The following is a 27737-nucleotide window of genomic DNA, read 5'->3' as shown; positions in this document are numbered from 1 at the left end:
ACAAAATATGGGTCATTACAATACTGACCTGTGATACTACTACTACTACTACGTCTTTAAAAGCGGGTTACCAATGGCAAAATGTCTTGCCACACAACAATTATCTGCAGTGAAAGTATCCCCCTATTCAGGGATTCAGGATGATAATTTCAAATAATGCGTAAATGTACACACAGAACGGCAGGATGTGTATTAACCTACTAACACAAACCGACGTCAACAATCTTCGTTCGTTTGTTTGTGTCACCGAGACTGTTACTTGTTTAGTTTCTGTGCCGAAGAAATGTTGTTTACGAAGAACCAGATACAGTTATGGAGAACACATGCAGCTATCGTCACAGTTCTATAACACGATACAGGCTGAAACTGATAAATATGTAACCAATATCCTTCCTCTAGTGACGTCTTACTCACGGATACTGTTGCACGGTTCACGAAAACTGTTCCGATTTCATAGAAACAGGCGTGGTTTGTCTTTGTGTGTCTTTGTATATAAGGTACAAAATCATCAGGAGAGAGTAACACGTCTACATACTGTCGCTTGAGGTAAGAACCGTTTAAAAGAGGGTGAGGTAGAGAGTATGTGAGGTTTTACGATGCTTTTAGCAATATTTCAGCAATGTCACGATAGCGGACTCCAGAAATGAGCTTCGCACATTGTATTCTTGAACTGCAAAATCCTTTTCAGCATTCAGATCACATCAGACAACCTATCTAATCCCAGAAGCCTACGCTATATGTTGAAGCGTAACTGATGTAATCCTTTGCTGTGTCACCTTAAATATTGGACGCTGCGAGCATGCATTTTGGACCAAATATCGTTATAATTTATATCACAGACAGAGAGTATTTTAAAGTGTAAATGCTGAAATGAAACGCTCTGTGATCGTATGCCAAACAAAACTGATTTCGACTCTTCCTTGAGTCATCAGCGCATCTACTGACACTATCGTCGTCTGTCTGATAAAATCTGGATTGTGACATGACTAAACATTTAACAGACACAGTACATGTCAAATTGGAACCTTGAATGTCATACAGCTGTTGTTCATTCAAAGCTCTAATTAATATAACGTCCCGTACTTAACTACTTAAACCCTAGACTTTGTAATCCGTGTGTTCACAAAGAGTTCGTGAGGGTTCCTACAGCGCTGTTTGGATGGTATTTGTATTAACGATGTCACCACCTATCCTGTTCTTCAGCTTTCTGCCCACTTGTTTCTTTTGTTGTGCAGATAGAGACTACAAAGATGGATCGAATTCACTATCTATTATATATCGCGGGGCTTTGTTTGGCATATTCTCGAGCCTTTACATATGTAAGTATATAAATTTTGAATTAACGACAATATTGTAGCTTGGTTCGTGTACCTAAGAAACTAATGTCAGAATCTTCGGATTTCTGCTTCCATGTTCAGATATCGAAGATTGATTTCCTACATCAAAGGTGATACGAAATCATTAACTCTGTTTACTTCTTTCAAAGATATGTTGCTACTATACCACTATATGGTTGTGCTGCAGTATAAGCGACACAGAAACGACGCCACTCAGACCTGATGTGACGCCACACCTATCATTAGGTCATCAGTCACCGAATTCGCGTGTCGTTTCATCCTGTGATTTAATAATATTTTGTCAAAATCATTAAAGACCTGATGAAGATGATATTTTAAACGCCATTTCTACATAAACATGTTAAATACATGTATTTATATAGACTAGGGACCTTAAATGCATGTCGTAGGAGGTAATCGCACAAAGACAAAATTTTATACATTATTTCGTGTATGAGGCTGGTAAGCATTTACTCTGCATTTCAAAGAAAAAAATGAAATGATACTGTCTAAATAGAAACGACACAACGTTCTTTAAACAATTTAAAAAGTATAACACTAACGATGTGATTCCCCTGTTGTTTCCTTCACCAAAACACAGAACGACTGCACGGTCAACACATTTCCACGGAAGATGTCCCAATGCTCCACTCGAGGAGAGATAGCGGCAGATCAGATTCCAGAGGAAACAGTATGTGTGTCTGAAAAGAACGACTCCTGCTACGTGTGTCAAGGCGGAAAGTGGCTGGAGACCGACTGTGTAATGAATGGTCCTCCAAGAAGGCACAAGAGAGGATTTTTTAAAAAAATATTCAGAAAAGTTAAAAAGGTTGCACGTCTCCCACACGGCCATATCAGACGGATTGGTTCCATCTTCGGCCGGAAATCTAGTTTTTTCGCTAAAATATGTAAGATATGTTATGCTTTGACATATCATGTCAATATACACACAAAGAAGTTAACTAAACACCCCTCTATTTTTAAAATGACAGGTTGTCAACACGTTCATAAAACTTCTCGTTGTGACCCGCGGGAAAACCGTATGTTTTTTTTATCTGTATGATCCTTTGACTCGTAAAAATACCCAAAATGATTGGAATCCATCTTGATTTTATGATCATAATTGCTCTTTTAATAGAATCACTGGTTTTCATGCCTCTACAACATTGGCACTGGAATATTTAATGTTGGATTTACTGGTGAATGTGAACATTCAAAATGCCATTTTGTACGTTTTATACGATTCAAGGCCATTACCGAATGTCACTTGCACTCTCCTCCTCATACCCCTTGTCAGCCTCCTGATCCTCTGAAGGGGCAGTCATTGCCATTCCTCATGTATAGCGGCTTCCTGATGGGCCAGGTTCTTTACAGGAGAATTCCTTTGTTGGACACCACGTCCAATCATGTCCCAGATATGCTCCAAAGTGTTACGATCTGGGTTTATTCAATCTCGAGATATGTCAGGGAGTGTTTAACTGAGTTCTTTGTGTGTATATGTGGTTATGTGTTTATGATTGATTGTGGCTAAACAGTGTCTCTCAGAAACGAGAAAAAACGTATTCACGGATTGACTCACACCTTAGTCTGCAAGTTGTCATTTATGAAATAATTTAAAGTTATACTTCTAATACGTTCAGGTTGATCATTGAACGGCTCTGGTAAGAAACCGCTGTCCAATGCCCGGCTCCTGGATTACTGGGTTATTACTATACTTCTTATTTTTGATGATTTGACACGCACAGACTATGTGCATAAATATCTTATCATTGAATGTTAACATTAAATAACGCCTTCGAGTAATCTATGTAACTAGCAGGGAATGGGTGCCCGTTGGATACGTCTGTGACTATTAAACCTTCGAGCGCTTCAAATTTCTATTACCAGATTATAACATCTGGTTTACACTTGATGGTTTACCTTTCAGTCAACATCCCTCCTAAGATAACCTGCCCTACGATACCCAGAACTATTGTTGCTGGACCCAAAACGTCAAGCGCCGTAGTGAGATGGGGAGGGCCCACAGTCACAGACAGAGGAAACAACGTAGTATCGTTAGTGACAATTTCTTTCTGATTCATTCGCTCCAGCAATCATTACATTTTGTCTTGTCTTTATATTTTAAAATGTTTCCCTGACCCATTTTCTATTCGACAGTGTTCCGACTAACGGAATTGGGTGGTCAGGTTCGCTGATTTGCATGACACATATCATCGTATCCCACCTTGCGTAGATCGGCGTTCATGATGCTAATCACCAGATTGTCTGGTCCAGATTCCATTATTTACAGACCGCCGAATTATAGCTGGAATAATGTTGAGTGCGGCGTAAAACTAAATTCACTCACTCACCCTTTCCCCCATCATTTTACAGGTAAACCAACTCATTCCCATCTCTAACATCCCACCATGTTAATCTGTATCTCTTGTATCCTGGTGACTTTCTTCTGTTCAGTACCCGATTAACCAGTGGCAAGGGGCCAGGCAGTACGTTCGGCGCCGGGAGACATACAGTCAGCTACAAGACGACTGACCGTATAGGCCGTACTGCTACATGTGCGGTGTCGTTCACTGTTCAAGGTTTGTATGACGAGATCGAAAACTTTGAGGCCTCGAATAACATCATATGTGTTTTCGACATTCGACAAGTTCAACAGAATCAATGAATTCTTTAAATGATCGGATTTGAGGTCCACTTGATTGCCCGAACTGGTTTTGTACAGGTCAAACACTGTAACATGAGTGAGTGTCAAGGCAAATAAGTGCTATTGCACTTAGATCCTGTCCTGTATGTTAGCAGCTGCTCCTGATCATTTCAGCCTAACAGTTGGTTTAAACGTTCAGCAGAACAAACATATATTCCACACATTTCAGTTGAATTATGCGTGTTCATTGCAGTTGCAGAACAGATCTATTGTACAATAATTCTGTGGCACCTGTAAATATGAAAAAAATACAGTTTTGCACTTCACAGTTTACATAAACATATTGTTCATTGTAGTAATTCGCTGTCCGGCGCTTGACAACATAGTCAATGGGAATATTCACTGCTCGGGGACGGTTGGAAGAGTGTATGGCAGTACGTGTACCCACGCATGTAACCCCGGGTACTCGCTGACGGGGCCAGCGACTCTCACATGTCAAAGAAGCGGATCATACAGCCCAAAACAACCAACATGTCAAAGTACGTCTTTCTAGGAGATTGTCAAATCCTGCATGAAACTGTAACTAATTCTTAACTCTACATGTGCTTGTTATATACCAAAATATTTCAAAATGTCATCTATATACAGAGGATATTGAACCTGGTTGTAAATTGTCATAAATTAGACTAGTTTGGTTACGTATGATCGACAGGATTCCTCGCCCAGGACTACATTAAACCGCCCCATCATGTACATGTTTAACTTTTCAAAACCAGAAATGCATAGGAGATTATGAGACTGTTGTGTTGGTTGATCCATGACTGTTCAAAACAAATGCCATAATATGTCCTGAACAACGTAAGTCCCATTTTCGTTTAGTAGACTCGACTGAAGTTTCTTAGCTTTCTACCACACGAAAATATCATAGAAAGGGCGTACGTGAAATCTGCGATAATCACGTGCAATGGCTATAAAAGGTCGTACGTCAGTCAATATTTTGTCACACGTTTCACGACTTTTTAGAACTGGTTAAATGTCGAGACTGATCACTGCGGAGGTCGTGAAGCTGTTCAAGTGTTCAGTTACACTGCACTGTACATCAGGGCACACTAAGATCGGCACTCCTAGTTCATCACCAGGTAGCCCGAGAAATGATGGACCAAGAATCCTCACCCCTCTTCATCCGGGTCGGTCTTCTTCAACATGCTGCTGCCACCATGGCATCAGTCTTGTTCGAGAAGTGCCTTTGTCAAAACAGTCTGAAGTCGTTTACTCCAGAAGAATGGTCGTTGTCCCTGTATTGTGACGTTTGCCTCGAAGACTCATGGGATGAAGCAGACACATTGGCACGGAGAAAGTGGCGGATTTGGTTCAGTGATGAATCATGATTTTGATGAATCTCCGACGCCAAGCTGAAAGATCGTATCTACTGTAGTCGAAATGAACGTGAAGTACCAAACTGCATTTGACAGACAGAAGTGTGATTGTTTGGACATCGATACCCTGTTCGCGGATATATGCCTTGGTGGTGGTTGTGGTAATCCAGATAATTTCACATATCCCCCAAATGTCTCAGCGTCACCGTCTCCCCATTGTTATCGGACAGAGAGTTGATTACATGACTCTACCCCTCACACATCTTGTGTCTCTGAAGACTTCTTCATGATTCAACGATGCACTGACCCACCTGATCTCAGAGCGCGATGTATAGACAGGGACACGTGACTAATACTATGCAAAGTTCCATTCCTGTAACCAGGGAGCCTATATAGAGGGGGAGAAGAAATTCCCCGAAAAGCCGCTGAACGTATGTGTCGGGTCGTTACGTAACCAGTGTAGCCAATATGGTGGCAGCGTAGTAGTTAAGGTTGTACGTGGTTTATTTGCAACAGCTGATTACGTCCGCTGAGTGTTGTAACAACTGAAATCTTACATGTAGAAGATAGGTTAACTATTTTGTCACTTCAGTTTAAGTCAGATAATTGGTTTTAGTGTCCGTATTATCACAGTAGATTTGTAGTAAAGTTTCAAGTCGTTATGTTATAGCTAACTGGCTTCTATTCCCGATTCACCGCGAAGATAGACTAAATTGTGCCAATAAAAACTTCTTTCATATATTCGTTTAATTTTAGAAGGAAAACATACCTTTAGACGAAAGGTATTTGCAAATAATAGTGACAGTTTTATGACTTAAAAAATTGTTAGGGTGATGCGCCACTGAAATGCCATACGCTGTTGTTTGAGTATTCCTAGTTACTTTGTTAGGGTGTAATTGAGGTGTGTGAAAAATATGAAATTTCGCCGATCTGTTCTGATCCGCCATTGAAATGCTACACGCCATTGCTTGAGTGTTTCTAGTTATTTCTCCAAAAACATCTTTCACATACACCTGTAATTCATATGAGGGGAATGTAATATCAGGTGAAATGTGTTTGTAAGTAACAGTGATAGTTTCATAATCTAAAACAAAATGTGAAAAATATGACATATTGCTGATTTGATCTGATTCGCCATTGATGCTTGAGGGTTGTAGCTCCATAATTTATTTCTTTCTTGTTGATCTTCCTATTTGACAAAACTAGAAAGGTGTTTTAGAACGCTTTGTGACAGTTTTACACTTTATGTTTTTGGGCAGTGTGACAGTGTGACAGTGTCAGTTAACCTTTTGTTAATGTCCATTCCATACCTCCACATGCAATAAGAAATTCGAATTAATTATTAATGTAAACAAATGTCTCAAAGTAGGATTTTTAAAGGACAACTGATGTTAACACGTGTTCTCGAGATGCTTTGGCGTTCTTTAACATGTTTTGGGAGGGAAGGCCGCGGTGTATCATTTATTCTTTCATTCACTCACATATGTACTTCTTTCTTTTATCCTTTTTCGTTATTTCTTTCATTCATTCACATAATTCTTGCTCTTAATTCTTTCTATCATTTATTCATTCATTCATTGTAAAGTTCCGACTGATACAGTAAATTGGCTGAAGTTCTGTTAAACACAACTAAAGTTGCGCTGGAAACGGACCAAGTAACTGTGTGCGTTGGAGCATGACGAGGCGCACTTAATAAGTACAAATGGTAAAGAAAGCAGTCGAGTGACCTATCCCTGTTGTAGAGTATCCCTGTTGTAACAATCAAATGGAATATTCTCATTTACCTCAGTTAGCACATGTGTTTCTTTTATAAGTGTGTTTATCTGTCTCAGTCATGGTCTGCCTGGAAGATTTGTGTGCTTTGACGAAGAATCATCTGCTTTCCAGAAATCCAATGCAGTAAGCTTCCTGTGCCAGCTCATGGAAAATCTGTCCGCTGTACAGATGGCAACAAATACCAGAGTGTATGCGCTCTCCTCTGCAACACAGGGTATTCCCCTAGCAGAGGGGCTATCGCCATTTGTTCTGCCAACACGAAATGGAGCCAAACAGCCTGGAAATGTGAAGGTTTGCCAAACACTACCATAAACGCTGAATAATGTCTACATTACAGGGCAGTACGTTAGGAGATGATACGCAGAACATGGTTCACAGGATACACAAATGATATGGAATAAATAACGCTTACCTTTTTTCTGATGAAGCAGTATAAGTTTCGTTTTGAAACAAGGTAACTATTGAAACACTACACATGTCTTAACCAGGTGACTTGTCTTGGCACCATTGTTTTTATTGTTCTCAACTGCAGATGAAACGAAATGGATAAAACATAATCCACTATCATTCCCGTCATAATATGGTTGGTAAACTATAGAATGCATGTTAAACCAGTCTCTCACTACTATGTGTAAATTACTTTAACTTTCAGATACGGTCAAGCCGGTTTTCACAAACTGCCCAACTAAGAAAATCAACACCATCGATGAAAGATTCCGTTGGACGCCCCTAGAGGCGACCGATAACTCGGGGAAGGTGGTCGTGAAGCAGGTGCAGGGTGGACCGCCTGGATCTTTGTTGACCGTTGGTGTTCACATCTTGAAGCACGTTGCCACTGACGACGCAGGCAACACGGCTTCATGTGTGTTTACGGTGGAGCTCAAACGTGAGTAAGGACACGTGACTAGAATTGTGAAGCTGGAGGACAGCACCCTATCTCTGAGAAGTCATTGCCTCCAACAAAGGCAATCGTTTTGGCATCTCTAGCCGCCAGTGCTCCTTGCTTGATATCGATATCGAAAGGGTTGGAAGGTTTGCAGAAAACCCATTTTTTTTGGTGGTACCTTACGTGCAGTGTTCTATCAAACCATACACTTCATACTGAAATACCAGGTAATAGAGATGTATACTTGAATATTTCGCCTTTGGCAAACTGTATCGAAGTTTCATGGTTGAATATCGTCACGGAAGCAGAGCCGAGGTCCACATTCGGACATATCATGCCCACATGCACCTCCACTGAGTGACCACTTCTTATTTCTTCCATGTTTGGCTAGCATCGGACACTGGAGTGTAATGTCTTTTGCCCAGTCAGTAGCGGTGATGGATTCATTTTGCTGCTCAGTTAAGTGTAGGTTGAGATGAGGCATTGTTGAGATGTACTTACACTGCCAGTATGACCTATGATCGATTTCCTGGATTGTTATAGAAATGAATTTCAGGTGACGCCTGTCCTGCTTTTCTCTCATGTTAAAACCTTATTTATTTACACATATGATAAGGCAGAAAACAAAGTAAAACAAAATATTCGTACCACAATCGTCGTTACCAATATTGTTGTGTTGTTTTTGTGCAGAGACCGACTGCCCCAGACCTTCGTTTAATGACACAGACATGAAGTTCACTTGTAATGGTTTAACAGTTCAGTCTGTTTGCCAACTGTCTTGTCGCTCCGGTTCCTTTGTTGAAGGAAGTAGCTACATTTCATGTGTTCATCCTGAAAATACTTCCTACTGGGAACCTATCAGCGGTGATTACCCAAGGTGCTTCAGTGAGTACAAATTCGCGGATTGCTCAGTAGTAGAGCACTTCAAGCACTATCACTCAGGTGTCCTGAGTGCTGGAAGATGGCCAGATAATGCAATAATACATCATCGAAAACATAATAACGATTTCTATTTCTCCAGCAACAAGAAGTAATGTTACTTGTCAGGAACATCACCGGGAAGACATACTCTTCTACACTTTCTGGTACGTTTGTATCTAATTTTACAATCTCCCCAAAAGCTAAAACCAAAGAACAATGGTGATCATGGCTTTGAGGTACTGGGACTGGAAAGCACTTCAGAACCTAAATGTTCATCTGTATCTGCATAGCATCCACTACCTGCTTAACATTTCAAATGTTGATATCCAAAATGCAGTACAGCCAAATCGTAGATCTGTGTGTATTACACCTCAAAACATGTCTCAGTTTCGTAATCCTGTGGCTTTTATTTTAACGGAGGTTTCTAAACGGTGTTGGAGGCTGCATGCTATCACAATTGTATGAACATTTCAGAGAAGTCTTGTCCAGAGTTATCTGCGCCGAAGAATGGAGCACTAGCATGTGACAAGCAGTTAGATGGCACTCTTTGCCAGCTCCAGTGCAATGAGGGCTTTGACGTGAAGCAAGGGGAGGGAACTGGAGCAACGTTTGTGTGTGGGTTGAACTCAGATCAGTGGAAACCAAGCAGCGTTGTCCCAGACTGCTCGGGTAAATAGTCCACACATTGTATGAAACCATAAGATGAAAACTTTTTGTTCAGACACAGAAAGGACCCAAATCGGTATAAATCTTACGTTCTCCTGGAACCTCTGTTGCACACCAAATTCTACCCAAAATATTCGTGGCGTCATTCTCCCCTCCAAACCTATGGATTATTTTCTGTTAATAGATCTGGCGTATCCCGACGAATACCTCTTACCCACTGAACTGTACTACTTTTGGGGCTACTGTGATAGCCCTGAGACACTGCAACAGATTAAACAACAGTTCCTGTTTAATCTGAACTCCTTGGGTATATCTCCCTGTGCTCAAGAGACGTGTTCTGTGGACGATATCGATGTTACCTGTGGTGAGGAGGAGGACATTGACGATTTCATGGACTTCAAGAGGAAACGACGAGCTGTGCCGAGATCAAATCAATTTGTACATATAAAGATGACATTCCGACTGAAGAACACAAATAGGTAAGTACAGAGTGTTGTTAGCTCTGTCCTGTTTTTTTTTTGCTCTTGAAGCTTTCAGCAATTCTGTGTCAGAAACAACACTCATCTCTACTTTGAGTTGAAAGAAAGACATTTTGTCTTATTGATTTAATGTACCTGCAAATAGCTCAGACATACACCCGCAGATGGGGCTTGTCATCTACCAGTTTACGTTCTTGTCTTGTCTGGTCCAAAATGGAAGACTTTCTGGAACAGGATTTCATGTTATATCATATTTTTAGCCCAATGTACTTTGTAATATTTGTTTAAACATGACGCGTTTATTAACCATCCTTTGCTTTATTGTATGCAGAACGATTTCACCAGTGGCAGCCAAACGCTTGCTTCAAGCTCTTGTGGAGAATTCAAAGACCATGATGTCCACAAACACGGCAATGAGGTATCTAGTACTCCACATTTGTATCGTGCACTGTAGCTAGTTAACAAGTGCATGCTAAGTAAGTTTGATTAGATGTAATAATCGTAGCGTTTAATAGGTAAACGTATTTCATGATGTCTTGTACAGCCTATTTTAAGACCAACGTTCTTTCCTTTGTATCCACGTACTTATTTATTTTACATGTCTAGCTTACTAATTGAAACATATTGAAATTGTTCACAGTTAACCATGGCTTAAGCATTTGTAAACAATTGATCTTTCAGGAAATTATACATGAAAGCGAATCACTTCACTACACCCGTCCCAAAGTTTTTAAGGTATGCATAGTGATTTATGCATTCTTAAAATGCTGATATGAGAAGATAGGAGTTGCTTAGAAACATAAATACGATTGATTATTAAGGTTTGTATTCTGTCTGGTTTGTCCAACTTCACTCTACAGGAAGGCTAATATGAAAGAGGTATAAGACTGAAAGGACAAATTTTGAAATTGAAATGCAGATGCTCATCCGGAAATCAGGCCTAAGTTATGAAATAAATATATATAATAAATGATAATAACTTTAAGAATTTATTAAAATTTAGAATTTGCAGGTGACTCGTGTTAACACTAATAATGTTAGTGTCAGTCACTGTCAAAAGCCAGAAAACAGCTTGTAATTGTTGATATGAAATCAACAAACAACAAAGCAATATTTTTATTTCCAAATGTCAATGAATGAATAAACGAAAGAACGAACGAACGAATGAACGCTCAATGCTATTTTCTAGGCCAAAGATCTTAGCGGGACTTCCTCAACAAAGAAGTAACGTATTTGGTATGCGATCGTCGGTAGTGAAAAGGTTTGTCCAAATTAATATTTTCTTGATAATTTATTTCAAGGTCAACAGGCCCAGTCATTGACATGAATTTTGTTAAACATTTTGCAGTGATTGATTTTCATTTTATTTCTCAGCTTTTCTCGCAAAGGCGCACTGCCGACTTTCGACATTCTGCCGTCTCTACCCTCCCTAAGGCCGACCCCTATGATACCACAGCTAAAAGCACGTGCGGTCACAGGAAGTCTGACCATGGAGTGTACCCCGGGTCATGTCCAGATGGACGCCAAGTCCGGCATTTGTGGTATGTTCAATATAACTTACCTACTGTACTTCAGGATGATTCTCATTTCTGTTTCCTATATCTTAAGTACTTTGACTAAGTAATAGTAAAATAATGGTGCCAGTTAATTTTGAGGCATGTGCAGGCCATTTGCAAATTTTGAAAAATCATTTAGTAAAATCAGGACCGATGCAATTAGTTACTTTTACTTCATGGGTTCCTGCGTTCATTTAACAACACGTCATAGTAGCTATAGCTTATATTCGTAAAAGAATAGTTGCCAATTTGTCGGTGATTCATAAAACTTCGAAAACGAAATAATCCAAACATAAATTCTGAGTTTGTTTGTGATACTATTATAAATAGAAAGGATTTTGTTGCTTTGAGCTTTGCTGTAATATACCATGCTACCTACCAGTCTATTCTGGCATAAGGTTTAATGTTTAGGTACCTTCTGAAGGCACATCTAGTGTCAAGTTATTGATCTGCCAGTCTCCACTTGTCTTTGAACAGAAGGCCAGCAACCAATCACTCCGACTCTTTGATCAGTACATCAAGGACGAGTGATATTGGTCAGGTGGAATCAGAAACAATTGCATGCAAAATTTGATCAGTAAATTCTATCCGAGCATTTTTCATCCTCAGTGCCCTGCTCGGTGGGGACATACGAAGACAAAACGAAGGGGAAATGTGTTCCATGTCCGATGAACACCTACCAGGACACTCAAGGTGCCACCTCCTGTCATCTCTGCCCACAACTACACACAACCGCCTCCACTGGAACTGCAGCCAGAGCTGACTGCATCCGTGAGTTTTCTTATTTCATGTTTGCATCTACATAACAAGTGGTCTACGTGAGGATGGTATTATGAAATACCACTCCATGCCCCCATATGTGTTATGGAATAGATGACGGAATAAAACATTTGGTAATGACTTTACGCTTACCATATGTACCAAGATTCTTGTTACCACAAAATCCATGATTCGAATTCTAAGACTGGGCCGTTCCTGTTTATTGCTTGATAATTCAAGTAAATATGTTTTCATGCAGCGAGTGAGTTTTCGTTTTACGATGCCTTTAGCAATATTACAGCAATACCACGGCGGTGGACACTAGAAATGGGCTTCATACATAGTACCCACCATTAGAACTGATTTTCAGTAACCGATGTCGTAAGAGGCGGCTAAAGGGATCGGGTGATCACACTCGCTGACTTGGTTGACACATGCCATCGTAACCCAGTTGCACAGATAGATGTTCATGGTGTTGATCACTGGATTGTTTGGTCCAGACTCGATTATTTACAGACCGCCACATATAGCTGGAATATTGCTGAGTGCAACGTGAAACTAAACTCACCAAATCACTGTCATGAGATCAGGACCAAATCATTGTATGGCTAGACAACTCCCTTGCATGGATTGCTGTATCTAAATCAGTACTGTTAGTCCTCATCTATTTCAGCACTGTGTACCGCGGACACATTTTCCACAACTGGATACCACCCCTGCTACCCGTGCCCCCCAGGAACCCATCAGCCCAAAACTGGAGCCACAACGTGCAGTCCGTGTCCCACTCACAAGGCCGCGACCCCAAGGTCAAACTGTGTCCTGAAGGCTGATGCAGGCAATACCACCTCCATACCTGATGACCTGAGAGTGTCCGAGTTCCTGCTGACCTGTGACAGTGAACTGTGTCTGTCTTTTTAAGAACGGGGAGTGTCAGGTTTGGATCAGGATAATATGATCATACGCATTATTTAATATGTCAATCCTTTTTTGTACTGGTTTCTAAAACATGGATGGTTTTAAATAAAAGTGACAGATTTACACAGGACCTTGGTTGAAGAAGAAGACTGTTTCATAAATCCAGTGTCAGCAAACGAGTGTGTAGTCATGTCTCTTGTTCCTGAAAAGACCAATGGGTCAATGAAGGCCAACAATCACATAGCTTTCTTATCCTACCGGGTACCCATTGACTGAATCGAACCCCGATCGAAGCTGCTCATCAGCACCTGTTTTGTGACCAGTGTGCCCTAAATGTACTTAATACACTTAACTGTGCAGTTTTGGACACTTTAATCTCTCAATCTCGTTCCATTAAGAAAAGCAAATCGGGACTCTCCGTACAATTGTTTTGAAAGATAACACCTACAGTTTTCCGTTTGTCCCCGTTGAAACCTTTTGAAACACCCTTTACTACTAAGTGCATTGAAGTGTAGATAAAATCTGACAGATGTGAAAATGGTCGGACGGGAATAAAGACTAAGATTACTTTGTTTGTCCCCTCATCAGTAGCCATGGATGGAGGCGAAGATAAGTTATCCGCACATTAGCAATAGGAACTTACAGCGAATTCGACCAGAAACGCTATGTTTTAAGAAATCTAAATTCACGCACACACGCACGGCACAGATACACACACACACACACACACACACACACACACACACACACACACACACACACACACACACACACACACACACACACATATATATATATATATATGCAATCGCGCTTCACAAATAAATGTTCCAGGAATGTCACGACTGGGGAATCGAACAGTATCCACGTGGGGAATCGAACAAAGGTCTTGGGCGTGACTAGCAGACGCTGTATACAACTAGGCTACACCAAAGACCCCTACTTCAAGTATGGCCACGAAGCTGGAGATATTCAGTGTAGCCATGATATCGCTTATACTGGCAGCGGGAATACACCTGGTCTTACACCTGCCAAACATCTATTAACCTGCAGAATGCAATCGACTACCCAGCATTCAGTGCTTAGTGGATGTGGAGGGGATAGACGTTATACAATTCATCAATGTCGTTATCTGCAAATCTTCAAACATGTTTGCACCATAAATAAACAGTTTACAAAGATAATCTGGAAAAGATAGTCTAAGTACATATTTATGGGAAGAAAACATCGAGATCAGATATCTAATATATCAGATGACCACTAATAAAATTCAGTGTTCTCTTTTTCTCTTGTCATCTTGTTCGAACATTTTATTATCGTATACTTAATGAAGGTGGAGACTCAACAGAAGGGTACTCGAAAGAATGAGTGATAATTGTATATCAGTTCGCTTTTAGCCATATTCACTTGGCGGGGCGGATACAGCTGTTTGAGGGGGGGGGAGGGTTGGGGGAGAGATCATAGTTCTTTTTCACCCGTTTTCACACCCCTGCTAATCCCGGCTAAAACTGTAAACCGGCCAAATAGCCTATTTTCTAAAACACAACCCTTCACTTTAGAAACCCTTACATAGATACTGGTGGCATTGCTAATGTGTAAATTATGTCATTTCTAGTGGATCACGCTCCAGGGTAGACACTGCAGCGTTATAGTAATATGCATACACTTACAGCGTCATTGTATTGTGAAAACAATCAGGCAACTTGTATTATTAAATTCTGCACTGTGAAATCTTCCCTGCACTATGCAAACACCAGAGGCAGTAAATGCTGGATATCGCCGCACATAAATGGACACTGACTATGTGAAGCTGGAAGTACATGTTTCGAATACAGTACATGTATATTCATTGATCTGAATATGACATCGTTCAGGTGTGTAATAAATATCTGTACTAAAATTGAGATGTGCTACTTGACGTTATTCAACGATATCAGACCGTCGACATACATGAAACGTGTTGTAAGTTAACTTCTTGGCAAAATCTGCATGTTTTGATTTTGTGGCTCTGAGCAACACGTACAGAGAACACGGAAAGATACGAGCTGAACTCACACTCAACAGTATTACACAGTACTACACCGAGGCGGTCTGTACATGGTCCAACTTGGGCGCTGCCAATCCGTTGATCAAGAGCATAAACATCTATATTAACAGGTAAGGGCGTAAGTGATGGGCCTGTAGATGTCTACATCTCACCAAAGGGCTTTCACCCCAGATCCAATATACAATGAACAGTTTTACCGTTACAGACATATTGTGTCCGGTGTTCTTTCACCACACATTTGTATCTTTGTATTGCTTAGGTGTGTACACTCACAAAATAATAACCAAATATACATGTGATCGGATTTATTCCTTCGTCAGCACACAAAGCGTTAATTGGTTTCAAGTTTCAAGAATTTAAAACGTTAAGAGTTTCAATAACAATTCGCTTCCAATAGGTCGTCTTTCTATGGAATACATGCTGTGCCTCACATCGGTCATTGTGTTGAAGCGTTGATACAAGACAAGAATCAGATGTGGTTGTAATTATGTACATATGTTACATAAGACCTCGATGATCAGCGAAGCAGTATTGTAAAAAAATATAACTCGTCCGTGCATTACAGACGGCAATGAGTCCAACAGTGTATCTCAAAATATATAATGTCAACATATGGATAACGTATATGTTCTGATCATTATTATCAACAAATGTACACGGGCTCCTCTCAAGAAGCAACCTTTCCTAACGTAACCTTAATACATACTCTTTAAACATTGCACTAAGGTTACCTTTGTGACTTACTATCAGCTTAGTCCTTTGTGAAAGGGGTCCGGGGACCTTTACTAAGGTTAAACTTAACTCCCATTCTTTAACACAGCAGTAAGGACACCTTGGTGACTCACGATCACCTGCCCTTTGTGAAAGTAAGCCCTGGGATTCCTTTCACGAAACAACCTTTTCAAAGGTTAACCTTAACTCCCATATTAACACCGCACTAAGGTTACCTTAGTGTCTTAAGATCACCTTAGTACTTTGTGAAAGGAGGTCCATGTGCTTGATATGAAGTTAGGTGTAACTCTGGACTTGCTGAAGCATTCCTCGTGGCTTTTGGAATCCGACACCAAAGATATACTGCAACATATTCAAGATATCCGGCACAGTAACAATCAGAGTGGCAATGACGATAAGAACAATTCCAGCTGACCCCACAGTAACAGCACTTGGTCTATTGTCACGGATACTAATTTTCTTCCGTATTGTACTTGAGAGATTGTGTGTTGGCACAGTAAGGCGTTTCTTTATTTCTTCTGTTATCCCGACAAAGTCCATTGTAGCCAGATTGACCACACAGGTACATATGCAAGCTGTCGTATAGGACTTTGGCAAGGCGGGTGCGACAAATATTGCTGATGTTGCTGGAGTGATCGGTATGGGTACTGATGGCGTACAAGACGTGCATGTCGTCGTGAGATTAAGTGGATTAGGCCTGGTGCTGATAACAACTGACGGATTCATCAGAGAAGCTGAGGATGCCGACGTCAGCGTCAAGGATGAAAGTGAAGGATCTGGGAGTAATGGAGTAACATTTTCAATGTGTGTTTGGGACGTGTATAAATTAAGTACAGGAGAGGATTCCAAGACGTTTCCAATGTCAGAAGCAGCTGTTGATACATATGATCCTACATCAGGCAAAGATGATGAAATGAGTGAACGGGTGCTTTCAGAAGATGTACCATACGTCATGAACACAGAGGCTTGTGACGGCATCATGAACGACATACTTTCTGAGGATACGTGCGACGGAGAACTAACGTCTAATAGCGAGAACGACGACCTCACAATGTCTGAAAGCAGAGATGACCGAGAGACGATACTATATACAGGTGACGATGTTGTAGAATGAACATATGTTTCTGTCCTTATTGTAGAAGTCACGATGTTGTCTGGCGATGACACGGTGAAAGTTGACGAAGTTGGTAGAAGGTGAGGGGACGATGAGGACTGAATGTCGGTGACTGACATGATCCATGACAAAGCGTCGGATGAACCACCTGCAATTTGAATGAAAATATCATTTATACGTCTGCTATATTCACAGAATTTCATCGATATAAGTGACACGATGTCCGGATTAAACCCGCCTCGTGATACAGTATATGATTGAAATTGTTACATAATGAGGTAGTCTTCTCCAGTTTAGAAAGGTTTATCAACATAAATTAAATTCAGTTCAGTTCGGTTAAGTTTCTCGGAAAGGCACCAGCAAGGCCGAGATGAAAACATACGTCTAAACACATAACACTGGACACAAGTGTTGACCATAACTTGGTACAGGTTAAACAGTCATGGGATGTATATATATGTGGTCACATGTAACAAGTTTTGTGGATTCGTCGTTGGAGAAAAAGTTCATATCTGAAGCGACACCTCAATAAAGTGCTTACCCGATTCACAGTTGACGCCAGTGTATTCTGGTGGGCACTCACAAGTGTAGGTATACGCACCATCTTTACACGAGCCTCCGTTTACACAAGGAGCACTTTCACACTCGTCAAAATCTGAATGTTCAAGATAAATGTAAAGTGTCATGAGGCCAGCTGTTGATTGCTCAATTTTATGAAGTTTTTCTCTCGATCAGAAATATAGATTTGAGTCTAACAAAATAAGCTGCAGTTAGGACTGAAATTCACCACTGTTTCTTATTTCAGATCATTTAGTTTGTCAGTTACAGAAGGTGTGTCTGAGTTCTATACTGCTTGAATTGTTTTGAAGTTACGTTAGAGCGCGCCACCTTATTAAGTGAGGAATGCCCAGACTGAGACATGACAAAGACGTTAATCACATGGGTAAAAGTATGGGTGGGTGCGTGAGTGAGTGGGGTTTTACGTCGCTTTTAGCAATATTCCAGCATTATAACAGCGGCGGACACCAGAAATGGGCTTTACACATGGGAATCAAACCCGGGCCTTCGACGTGAGGAGCGAACACTTTAACTACTAAGCTACCTACCCCCTGAAAGTATTGAGCTGACAATCATAGATGCACTGTCATAGGGCCAAAGAAGGAAGTGCAAACTATCAACAAGCGTTTATGTGTACCTTATGGACAAATTGCACAAATATGTTACCAGCGTATATATTATTCACTTCAACAAGACATCTTTACAATAATATTGTTTCTTGTTGGTTTTATTGTCTGAATTTAGTTTTATGTCAGCGGTGAACAACAGTGAACAACAGCATGCGTATTGATCTACCCAACCGGAATACTATGACACTCGATGCCTTTCTTCGTCTCTCCGCTTAAGACCAGTTTATACCCGGATCGTTCCGGATATTTCTTTCTTGTACATACAAGTATTTACTTTAGTTTGGTTACACCACCATTAGCACTATACCAACAACGTCATGGCAATAGAAACCAGCATGCTTTATATACTGTAGCCATGTGGGGAATCGAAACCGCATCTTCTACTTGACAAGCGAACGCTGTAATCACTAGGCTACCATACCGTATAGGGTGAAGAACTATGATGACCTTATGACTTTATAGTAATAGCAATTAACCACTAACCTAGTTTCGAAAACATATACAGTCATATACAAGTCACGTTTGTGTCCATGTCTAATTTTGGCCGGCTATCACCCTATAATCTCTCTTCCTGTACATTTATAAACAAAACAAAAGCCAACTATACATGTCTTGAGATAATGGTTCCCTATAGTAAAGGTCAGTGATGATGGGCCATTATGATGACTATTATGATGTTCCCATGTTGTCAAACACTGGCTTAATTGACCTAAAAACAATATCAGATTGACATCGCTTTAATATTGGTGTACGTGGCGTGACCAAATCTCTACACACTCACATGTGTGGACAGGATATGAAAATATTCTTACCAAAGACCATTCCAACTGGAAATTCATAGCCGCCAGCTGACATGAATCCGTACACAACTGCCCCAAAACGTGCACCATTCATTGACACCTGTATGGGGGAATCTTTGGCTACCGTGAAATTTACTCCAAAGGCGCAGCCTGGTATAGATCGGTAGTCTGTTGGATTACCGCCCGCAGTTGAAACTGTCCTGGCATAATATGTCTTAAAGCCAGTAAGTGAAGAAAAGTCAGCCATGTAGGAAGATAGAAATCTGTCTGTTGAGGGCACCTGTGCCATGAACCCATCACCGTCTCCTACAACTGTGTCGGCCTTCTTGCTCTTACCATACATAACGACCAGAATAGGATGGTTAGAAGTGAGACACATCTCCCCATTAGGAGCCGTATCAATATCGAAATAGTCACCAAAGTCCAGAGAAAATACCTTCCCAGAACTGGTCGTCACCTCGGTTCCATTCATCGATGCCACAGTACGATATATAGCGCCACTGTCTCTTCCTTCCAAGTTATGTATCACGAAACTAGACCCTAATGCTTTAACAGGAGCTATCATTTCCACAAGCATATCCACACCGTCAATTCCATCAGGAACATTTGCACATGGATGTCCAGAAAGAAGTGTTATCGGTTTGGTGCTTTCAACGTACGTTCCTGTTAAGTCATGCGTGCAAACAATTCCAAGCGTTTGGTTTGCGCTGAGGGTGAATGTTGCAGTGCCTCCATCTAAATGGTTTTCAGAGCCGCATGTTCCGTCGTTCTGAATCTTGAACTTGATTGTCACGGTTGTTTCTTCTTGGGTTGCTGACACCAGCAGTGTTGGCTTGTATTTAGAAGTTTCTGTATAGGACACAGCAATGTATGCTGTAGACAGATAGCTAGTGGGGATGGCCAGATAGCCCTCGGAGGAGTAGGAGTTGTAATCCATGACGTACACAGACACGTCCGATGTGGAATCAATAGTCACAGTCTTTTGTTGAACTTCTTCCATATCTGAAGAATAACGAATGGAGCTGGGAAGTTCGATGTTTAAAGCAAGACCACTCTCAAGTGAGTAGTCCATGACTTCTCCTTCCATGTGGTTTCTGACTGTCAACTCTGCCTTCGTTTCTGTCATAATTAGTATGTATGGCTTTCCGTTTCCGTAGCCATTTTTCAGAAAGGATAGAAGAAATTGTTTTCCTTTATGGTCTCCTACTGGTGTAGATCCTGCTGGCAAGATAATGTCATATTGACAAACATAATACTGTTTTGACAAGACACTCCAATGACATTTAGAATACAGTATTCAAAGGATCTAATTTCTATAAATACAACAATACATAAACAGGAGGAGTCCTGCAATGTGACTGGTTGGAAACGGTTCATTATGGGAATACATCCATGAAATATTTCGGGTTCTTAGCATCGACTGAGCACCTTTCTTAATTTAAAGTAATTCCTTTTCTTACACTTAAATTTGAAACAAACATACCAGCAGACTGGGTTAAAGGTATATTCAATCGAATATTACGATCGTTCAATTATGACAAGAATCATAAAAATAGTTAGTATTAGTACATGGTCCACATTCTGCTGACAAGGGAAATATATCGGTTTCCATGGAAGCATGATGCCATCACGTACTAGTCTATTGCCTACCTTGTCGGTTCCTAGTAAATGTTTTGAGCAACAAATGCTTAACGGAAGCTCAATGAATATTTTAGTCTCTGATACTTAGGCATTGTATATTAGTAAGCATTCGTGATAATTTCATAGGAACCGAAGTAAGAATCCCACCTTACGTGTACAAATTGTATTAAGCTGTAATAAGCCGATTAAGCTTGCAAGTCACACGATGTTAACTGGTGTGCATATTCTGAATTCTCACACTGGTGCTACTTTATATGCTTCTAAATACATGATTGTTTCCTAACACCACTACCATCAATCCGCCACAAACCCACCCCTACACAGACATCCCACAGCTACTACACGAATTCTGCTCTATCGTAAAAATCATGTGGAGAGCGTTTGAATGCATGTACCCAAATATCATCGTATCCATAAGCACTCGCTGTCATTGAATCTGAAATGCAAACGTTCGCTCGGATATTCTTGTTTGCTTTTTGAGGATAGGTCGTACGTGATCCTCATGCTACTTTCTTCCATTTGTATTTTAGTTATTATTGTATAATGATGTTACATGTCTTGACCGTGAAGCGTTTTATGTCCTCTTAAACCTTGTTTGCAGAATATTTGTTATTCCGTGTTAAACAGCAAATAACAGCGCCATGAGAACAGCACACTGCTATGTGAATAAGTACATCATCTTGGAAAAAAATATGAAAAAAGTTTACTTACCGTACACAATATAGGAAACTACGACAATGACGACAGACAGCTTCAGAACCTGGTGTGACATGGCTATCTCATCAAGAGAAGTAGCCGCGACGTGAGTGTGGGTGACAACTAAGGAGAGTAATGATTTCCACCAAGTGTTGGTTCCTGCAGCATATATTCTCTATAATCGATACAACCCTTTCACTTGACATCCACGGTGAATCACGCCTCGGAAGGGTATTCTGACTTCGCGTGGTACACTCTGCGTTTTGGATTCAGGCTGAGACGGGTACATGGCATTATACTGTCATAAACATTTGTAGAAAGTCCTGTCTGTCTTTCATTTCGTCAAGGGAAATATACTGATATTTGATCCTTTCGGGTAATAGAGTGGAGATAATTTTCGTTCCTGAAGGCTACATGTATCAAATATTAAAACTTATACGTTCGCTTATTTCGTTTTCGCATGATTTGCCTCATAGATACACATTGTGGTTACAAATATTCCATGATTTTTTTCCATTCCATGTTTTTTTATCAAGTAAAAGGGTTCGTGGGATCTGGAATTTATACTACAAACAAAAAGTATGGGAACAACTTATCATTTGTACATGTTTGACCCGTTTGTACAAATCGTTTCGTTCTGACCTTTGAAATTCTGGTATTTGTATTCTTATATTTACCTGTTTTACGGCAAATCTAGAATAGATGACCCAATGATCGATATTATGAGCATAGATCCTGACGACAAATCCACTTGTCTTTTGGGCCACAACGAGGTATCGTATCCAAGGCGATTATATTCATAAAGGTGTTAATTTTGGCTATTGCCCTATAACTTGCGTGATAATGAATTGCAATTTCCATTCAAGAACTAAACCATTACCGTCAGCTGCTCTATAGCTGTTACACGTAGAGTGTGTGAGTGATAGGACTTGCTTGATTGCTGTTTCAAAATGTTCGTAATTTAGCGTAATCTAGTACGATTGACAATGTTTCGGAAATTGATCCGACCGATCTGAATTAAGTAATGATGTTTGATACTAAATAGCATTTGTTGTTCATTACCTGAAAATGTACTGTGACGATAATAAGGCGAAAAGAATAATATGTCATTTGTATGATCAATACGTCATTGTGTTGTTCCAAGTCAGTCATGTTGTTTATAGAGTAGGAACACACATTGAATGATGTTTGACGTCAAGCACTTGATGTAGAGTCTTCAACAAAGGTCTGACACTGTGACTGACCAACTGAAACACATCTTATGATGGCGTTATTTGAATCCACAACACAATATGTTTCAAGACCGGCATACATCATGACACCTCTTTTTTGATGATCTATTGTATTTTGCGTTTTGATTGGTTGTCACGTTGCTGTCAGTGAGAACACTAAGCCACACGTAATAAATACAAATATACTGGATTTACTGTTACGGTTAAGAATTTGCCGTGACAAACAATGTATGAAATCCCCCGAGAACCAGCAAAACAGAACAAAGACAAGTCTAAACCATTCAAATAGTGTAATATTAGGTCTAAGCAAGAGAGCAAGTTATACATGGTCACAAGTCAATTTCACAATAGCGATTTCAAATACAATACGAGTGAGACAAGATCTAAGGCAATGGGTCACAAAATGTAATAAAGCAAACTCATCCAAGTCTTAGTGCAAGAGAAAAACAGTTAAGCAGAATGTAACACACTGAGTGGTCTGACGGCGACTATGAAGATGAAGCGTTGGCAACGATTGATGATGATACTCCAGTGAATATGAATGTGTGACCCTCGAACCACTGCAGCTTACCTTATACATATAAACCTGCTACCACAATCCTAAAAGTGTTGACCATCTATTATACGAAATGTCATCCATCATAATTATTATTCCAAACACTAAACGTTGTGATCGAATAATAATTATTACGTAATTAATAACAAAATATAGAGAAAATACACTCGTAACACTCTCCCCATTGAGGAAAAGAAAGTTTCGTAGACATCTGAACTTTCTGCTCAGTGGATAAATGTGGATAAATGTTTCTCATCAAAGTGAGCTAACACATCAGAATTTCTCAACTCTGGTGAAACATTATCACTAAGATCATCAAACTTCACAATGCTAACACAATCATCAATGTTGTCAACATTTTCACAATTGTCTTTAGTACAATCAGTAACTGGGGAGAGTGTAGCAATAACCTGTCATGATATTTCTTAATCATGTTGACATGACACAGTCTCTTTTGTTTACGAGGACCAGGCGTCAGGACGACTTAGTCTGTGTAGTTAACCCTGTTGTCAACAACATATGGACCTTGATATCTTGCTCTCAGTGGCTGACCAGGAAAGGGAAGCAAAACTAACACTTTCTCACCACACGTAAATTTTCTCTCTTTTGTCTTTCTGTCAAAGATTACCTTCATTTTTTCATGTGAAACTTTCAAGTTTTTTTCTGGCCAACTCACTTGCTTTTGATAGTCTGTCCCTAAATGTACACACATAGTCTACGAGATTGATCTCAGGTCTGTCATTGAGCCATTGTTCTTTTAAGTATTTCAGTGGCCCACGCACACTGTGACCAAATACAAGTTCAAAGCGGCTGAACCCTGAACTTTCTTGAACTGACTCTCTGACAGCAAACAACAACAAATGCACACCCTCACCCCAATCTTTCTTTGGCTCAAAACAATATTATTGTCTTGATCATATTTTTCAAAGTTTGATGAAACCTCTCTAAAGCTCCATGTGACTCTGGATGATAAGCACTAAACTTAACTTGCTAAATACCTAACTAGTACATAGCTTGTTGAAACACCTTATACATACATTTTGAGCCCTGATCAGACTTTTGGTACCACAATTTGATGGTACAATTTCCATTCATCCTCTGCAGGAACATCCGGCGACCTATATTTCCTCATCAGAACACCATCTTTGTAGTAATAACAAACTGGAACCTTGCTAACCTCTTCAAAAGAAAAAGCCTTACTTGCCAATTTCTGCACTTCAACATTCTCACCCTGTGCACTAATAAACTGCTCTCTGGAAAGAATGTCAAACTATCTGACGTATCAAGAAGTCCTGTAGAGCTACTACTCTTAGAAGATAAGTCATCCGTCTCTACCTCACACAAAGAATGATCCATGAATGTACCTGACAAATCATAAATAGTATGATTCTGCAAAGAAGTCTTGCAAGAAATGCCTTTCGACATTGAACGAGTCACTGCACAGGAGGGGACAATACCCAGAAATTCATCCTCCAACCTTTCTCTACTAACCGAACTACTTTCACCAACTTTCACCTCACCTGAAATCAGATCCGAAGTCAAATTCACAAAATGGAGAGGAGCAGAAGAATTGCCACCTATACCCTGAAGCAAAACATCTGAGTTAGCTGAAGATTCATCAGAAAAAGGCAAAATATCCTTCACAATCAGAGAACTAATGCACAAAAGAAAGTATACACCTCTTTGATTAGACATTATAGACATTAACTCAGAACGGAAACAAATGTCATTGAAATTACTTTGAATTCAAGATGAGTAATCAATTGCACATCAAACGTCCATACATACAGTGCATGAAATGGTGAAGGTTTAGTTTGATGGCCTTTGAAAGAGAACTGTTGTCAAAAGAATACTTACACATTACCAAAAGTCAAATAAATACATGTGTCTCTCTGGATATGTAATTGAAATCAAGCTCAATTGGCGTTGATGCAGGCCACAACACGTCACAGCATGGATGACGTCAGGCGACGAATGACGTCAGGTGTGATTCGTTGTCATTCCTGTTGGAGACATTGTTCCAGCTGTTGTACGGTCACAGTCACAGACTTGTCTATCCAGGTAATCCCATAAGTGCATAATTGGACTGAGGTCTGGAAAACATGCTGGCCATGGTAAGAGATCAATGTTTTTCGATTTTATGCTGCGTTTATGCGAATCTGCGTTTATGCGAGTTTTTTGGTTCAGTTTGCTCTCTGAAAGGATGGGTCTTTACATCCGTAACATGGCTGAGTATGTATAATGTCTTAAGTTTACACTTTGCGAAGTTTTCATGCACTTGTTTAGGTGTATACTTTCTTATATATTCAGTCATTTCCTGAAAGTTCGAGCACACGATTTCCGGAAAACCTGCTGCCAGAATCCTAAAAGTGCTGACCACCTATTATACGAAATGTCACCCATCATAATTATTATTCAAGAAACTAAACGTTGTGAGCCAATAATAATTATTACTTAATTAATAACAAAATATACAGAAAATACACACTCGTAACATTACACATATCCCTAAATAGTTACGAATGTGTGTTAATTTTGAAATTATGAATATTGATCTATCTAGTCACTGACTATTGGATGAAATATCAATCAAAATATACCAGTATCCCTAAATTAGTTTGTCCGGTATATATTGTATTATTCGACGTTGTTAAAGAAACTACAACCGACTTTCTTCTTTTCTTCAGTAACATATTATATATATGCTTTATGTTATAAAAGAAACTGATAGCGACATTTTATACCCGAGAACCAGGGCATTTTTTGTTCGCTAATGGCTTTTATTGTTTATTTCGGTAAGTCAACGTTGTGTTAATGGCATTTATGTTGTGTAACTATTCGGTTGTTCGTTCAGTCAGTATGTTTAACCAAGTGGGGATGGGAGCATGAATCTTCATCAAGTGAGCGCCAAGATAACAGCGGGTCTAAACACGCTGTTCCTTATTGATTTCCGACTTGAAACAAAAGGAAACTCAGACGTCTAGACGCAAGATAAATCAGTGTGAAACCAACCAACAACAAAAACATGATATACTCCACAACTGTTAAAAACCAGTCAAGTGTTCCAAGGAATACAAATGACAGCTAACTAATGGAGTGCAAAATCCAATGGCGGTAAAAATATACTAGCAGTACATTTACAGTGGCAATGTAACCAGAAAGGTCTATACAGCGCTGGATTAGTCTATGGCTGTTCTACTACATTTCCGATCTACGCGGAACCAGCAAAGCATCTGACTTTGTCATCACTACAGACTTCAGATAGTCATACAGTACTGACATTTTCCCAACATTTGTTAAAATATTAATACATTGTTATAGATATCGGTGAGAACATTGTTGCAGAAAACAGTATTGTGCCATACAACAATGTATAGCTGCTTTCTTTTATCCCATCGTCACGTTGACAATCAAATGTGCCCTGCAATGCTACAATGTACTGTCACATTACTGTCACATGCGTGTGTCTCATGGCCACATTGACCATCAAATGTGGCCTGCAATACTACAATATACTGTCACATGCGTGTGTCTCATGGTCACGTTGACCATCAAATGTGCCCTGCAATACTACAATGTCATGTCACATGCGTGTGTCTCATGGTCACGTTGACCATCAAATGTGCCCTGCAATACTACAATGTCATGTCACATGCGTGTGTCTCATGGTCACGTTGACCATCAAATGTGCCCTGCATTAAAACAGTTTAAATCCGCAAGTTTGTGTCTGAAATGGTCCCTAAAATGCGATGTGAAAGATACGAGTACCTGAAAACACCTCGAAGTAACATATCTTGTTATATTTAGGCAGTATACCATCAAGCCTATAGTGTATCTTTCCAACTGTAGCGACAGTCAGTAAGTTGTCTGTTTGCAACACACTAGTCTCACTACAGCATATGCTTGACTTTGCATCGTTAGCTAGTCCTTCGATGCAGGTATGGAAACATCATTTATGTTTTGTCATGTTGCCAGAGACGCTTGCCTGTGTCTGCAATGATGTCCGGGTGCTGATTCTTTGGTATTGAGGTACATAAAATTAATGTATCTTTTCCAAATTATAGGAAACAATTCCAAACACATTGGAGCCCACAATGGCAATATAGTAACATCTGGAAGGAACTGCAGCTTCCGGTATTACAGGCCCTACAGTTTGCTGCTTTGTTCTAGCCGTCAGTCAAACATTTGTGGCATTCAATTAATGTGACTAGGCAATGCTGGCTGTCACTCTAGCATACAGATGGATATTCGTGACCGTGAAATTGATTACAGTTTAAATAATTCATATACAACTTCTCAATTTTCAGTGTAATGAATATAAATTACTTAATGTTTTGAACTGACCTAGAAGATCAAACCTATTCAAATGAGCCTAAAATAGTTATGGTCGAATACCTCAGTGTCTGATATTCTGTAC

At 40.0% G+C, this 27737-nt stretch overlaps 2 protein-coding genes across 2 annotated transcripts; one reads left to right on the top strand and one right to left on the bottom strand.

The window, feature by feature from the left end:
* The first annotated feature begins 397 nt into the window (after positions 1-397).
* LOC137274187 (sushi, von Willebrand factor type A, EGF and pentraxin domain-containing protein 1-like) lies at positions 398-14598 on the top strand. The gene is made up of 17 exons (XM_067807233.1): positions 398-546; positions 1236-1319; positions 1939-2245; positions 3265-3391; positions 3792-3916; positions 4338-4520; positions 7245-7424; positions 7786-8019; positions 8710-8904; positions 9415-9609; positions 9791-10085; positions 10417-10503; positions 10767-10820; positions 11275-11346; positions 11460-11626; positions 12251-12412; positions 13074-14598. Exons 2-17 carry the CDS (start codon positions 1251-1253, stop codon positions 13316-13318), a joined length of 2697 nt encoding a protein of 898 aa, XP_067663334.1. The 5' UTR covers positions 398-546; positions 1236-1250; the 3' UTR covers positions 13319-14598.
* A 1701-nt stretch (positions 14599-16299) lies between these two features.
* On the bottom strand, positions 16300-21608 carry LOC137274580 (IgGFc-binding protein-like). Its single transcript, XM_067807846.1, has 4 exons — positions 21548-21608; positions 19208-20413; positions 17750-17863; positions 16300-17356 (listed from the first exon to the last, which is right to left on the bottom strand). Exons 1-4 carry the CDS (start codon positions 21606-21608, stop codon positions 16371-16373), a joined length of 2367 nt encoding a protein of 788 aa, XP_067663947.1. The 3' UTR covers positions 16300-16370.
* Positions 21609-27737: the final 6129 nt, after the last annotated feature.

This window comes from Haliotis asinina, chromosome 2 (genome assembly GCF_037392515.1).
Source record: "Haliotis asinina isolate JCU_RB_2024 chromosome 2, JCU_Hal_asi_v2, whole genome shotgun sequence".
Classification (NCBI taxonomy): domain Eukaryota; kingdom Metazoa; phylum Mollusca; class Gastropoda; order Lepetellida; family Haliotidae; genus Haliotis; species Haliotis asinina.
Note: the sequence above shows the minus strand (reverse complement) of the source record. Positions and strands in the feature narration are given on the sequence as shown.

Bases quoted from the DNA above. Each gene is read 5' to 3' on its own strand.
- LOC137274187 (XM_067807233.1), top strand. From the start codon at position 1,251: ATGGATCGAATTCACTATCTATTATATATCGCGGGGCTTTGTTTGGCA. The intron at 10,086-10,416 runs GTAAGTACAGAG...TATTGTATGCAG, and splicing joins CGACTGAAGAACACAAATAG to AACGATTTCACCAGTGGCAG. The intron at 10,821-11,274 runs GTATGCATAGTG...GCTATTTTCTAG, and splicing joins CCCGTCCCAAAGTTTTTAAG to GCCAAAGATCTTAGCGGGAC.
- LOC137274580 (XM_067807846.1), bottom strand. From the start codon at position 21,608: ATGTCACACCAGGTTCTGAAGCTGTCTGTCGTCATTGTCGTAGTTTCC. The intron at 20,414-21,547 runs GTAAGTAAACTT...TCTTGCCAGCAG, and splicing joins AGTTTCCTATATTGTGTACG to GATCTACACCAGTAGGAGAC. The intron at 17,864-19,207 runs GTAAGAATATTT...TTGAACATTCAG, and splicing joins TCCAGTTGGAATGGTCTTTG to ATTTTGACGAGTGTGAAAGT.